This window comes from Gavialis gangeticus, unplaced genomic scaffold, assembly GCF_001723915.1.
Source record: "Gavialis gangeticus isolate Ggan-Ray unplaced genomic scaffold, GavGan_comp1, whole genome shotgun sequence".
NCBI lineage: Eukaryota > Metazoa > Chordata > Crocodylia > Gavialidae > Gavialis > Gavialis gangeticus.
This window is the reverse complement of record NW_017729027.1, coordinates 193,128-195,846: the sequence shown is the minus strand read 5'-3', so window position 1 is coordinate 195,846 and position 2,719 is coordinate 193,128. Positions and strand designations below refer to the sequence as shown.

The following is a 2,719-nucleotide window of genomic DNA, read 5'->3' as shown; positions in this document are numbered from 1 at the left end:
AAAAAAAAAAAAAAAAAAAAGAGGAAAATTAGTCTGGGCACATGCATGGAGATAGTCTTCTGAGTAAGAAGGTGCTATTTATAAACAACCAACTTTTCAGCACAAAACCACCCTTAATGATTTTGTTTATACTTTAATGTATACAAGAAAACATGCACCCAAGATAAAGTATGTTTTAATCTGAAACTGCGTATGACATTTTATAGTTAAAATTATGCATCTGAAATGTAATTAGCAGTCTTACCAATTAAGGGATAAAAGCGTGTCACCAAGGAAGCACCAGTCTGATAGCAGGAAAGAAATGTACTGAAATAATGCTTAGCCTGATGTGAGGGCAGGGTCTGTTGATACCAAAGGGACCGTGCAAAGTTTAGGCACAATTGCTGATGGACCATAATCACTGTCTTCATTGAACTCTGAGATATGAAAGTTATTTCAGTGGCTGCTAGGTCCTCTGACTCATCTTCAGTTTCCATTTTTTCTTCTAGACTTGGCTCAGCTATGATATCTTGAAAGTCCTGTAATCAAAGTCATAATTAATTTGTTGACATGCTACATGTATTTGTAGTGCAGTAATCAGATGATTAATCAACCTGGCTGGACCTGCTGGCATTCCTCTTCAATTTTCCAGTACAGGGGGATCACAATCCTGGTCTCCCCCAGCAATGATAAGGAGTAATGGTGCAACTGGGATCTGAGCCCAACAATTATGCCTCCTGCTATGCACATGCAGGAGGCATGATTGTTGGGACTGGGGATCAGATTCCATTGGATCATTAAATGAATGTGCATAAAGGGGCCTTAGTGTTCTCACTACATTGAAAAATTATTAGAGCAGCAACCCCCAACCCACGGCTCCCAATTTGAGCAACTTTGTTCCAGAAGGTTGAGGATACAAACTAGGAGATCATCCGTCCTGGATCTTGTCCTGAACAATAGGGAAGAACTGGTGGTAGACATGAAGGTGATGGGAAACTGGGGAGGAAGCGATCACAATATGATAGAATTCCAGATCCTGATTGGGGGAAAGCATAAGATCAGCAGAATTAAGACACTAGATTTTAAAAAAGCAGCTTTCAACTGATTCAAGGAGTTAATAGGCATGGTGCCATGGAAAGACAGATTGAAAGATAAAGGAGTCTAGGAGAACTGAAAGCTTCTAAAGGACACAGTTCTAGAAACCCAGCAAGAAAGTGTTCTGACATGATGGAAGCAGCACAAGAACACAATGAGCTTGTAGGATGCCTGAAATAAAAAAAGAAAGCATATAGGCAATGGAAAGATGGGTAGGTCACCAAGGAAGTTACTACAAAACTGCAAGATCCTGCAGGCACAAAATCAGAAAGACAAAGGTTAAAAAAAGCTGCACCTGGCGAGGGAGGTTAAAGACAATAAGAAGAGGTTCCATGAGTATGTCGGCCAGAAAAGAAAGACCAAGGAAGCTGTGGGTCCACTGTTAAATAGACAGGGGGAACTCTTAACAGAAGATGCAAAGAAAGCAGAACTATTCAACAGCTATTTTGCTTCAGTCTTCATAAAAAAAAAAAAGCTGTAACCAGACAGCTGATAAGGATTATTTGGACAAGGAAGGAGACAATCTGAAAGATGAGATAAAAGAGATGAGATAAAAAACAGTCCGAAGGCTTTTGATCAGTCCAAATGAATTCAAGTCAGCAGGACATGATGAACTTCAATCCCAGGATACTGAAGTAACTAGCAGAAGAGAGATCTCAGAGCCATTGGCAATAACGTTTATGAAATTGTGGGAGTCAGGTGAGATGCCATACAACTGGAAAAGGGCCAACCTAGTAACCCCCTTTAAAAAAACACCAAAAGGAGCTGGGGAACTACAGACTAGTTAGCCTCCCTCATCTTGGGTGCATGAATGGAATGCTGTCATCTGCCAGTCTGCTCAAGAAGCTTCCAATTCCAGCATCCAAATCATTAACAAGCATATTGACAGTGTATCTGAACTTCAGCAAGGCCTCTGACAAGGCCCACATAACCTTCTCATAAACAAATTGGAGAAATGTGGGCTAGACAAAACTACTATAAAGTGGATAAGACAACTGGCTCAATAGCTGCCAGCAAAGGGTAATTATAAATGGCTCCATGTCAGAAAGGCAGGAGGTTTTAAAGTAAAGCCCCATAGGGGTCTGTTCTAGGCTCAGTGCTAGTCAGTGGTTTGGATGCTGGAATTGAGAGCTTGTGTAAATCTGCAGATGACAAAAAACAGGAAGGACTGTGGATATGGACAACAGGAGTGCAATTCAGAAGGATGTTAACAGATTGGAAAGCTGGGCTGGAACAGTGAGGCAATGGAACAGACTGCCTAGGGAAGCTGTGAAATCTGTCAATGGATGTGTTCCAGTTAGTTGGACAGGCACTGGTCACAGATGATCTAAGAGTAGCTATGCCTATGTTCTACTACAGGCATTTCCCATGCTTCTGGGCTTTGCTGGTTGCCACATGAGATTGGGAAGGAATTTTTTTGCTGCTTGTGTTGTGGGGGAGGATGGTTTTCCCATTCTCAGAAACACAGGGCGTTGGTTACAGCCAAGCAATTTTGACTGGGGTGCGCCACTGCTCCTAAAACTTGAGAGGTTCCTGGCTATAAAAGTCTTGGCCCTCTACTCAGGGTCAAACTGACTGCCTTACTTGGGCTCAGGAAGGAATGTTTACCCTGGTACAGCCGGGGGAGGGGGGGGGGGGGTGCCTT

At 42.4% G+C, this 2,719-nt stretch overlaps 1 protein-coding gene across 1 annotated transcript in view; it reads right to left on the bottom strand.

Moving 5' to 3' along the window:
* MDN1 (midasin AAA ATPase 1) overlaps positions 1-2,719 on the bottom strand; it is a 180,237-nt gene that overhangs the window by 55,704 nt on the left and 121,814 nt on the right. The window contains exon 65 of the mRNA XM_019520321.1: positions 245-518. Within this exon, the coding sequence (XP_019375866.1) occupies positions 245-518 (274 nt within the window). The remainder of the gene's footprint in view (positions 1-244; positions 519-2,719) is intronic.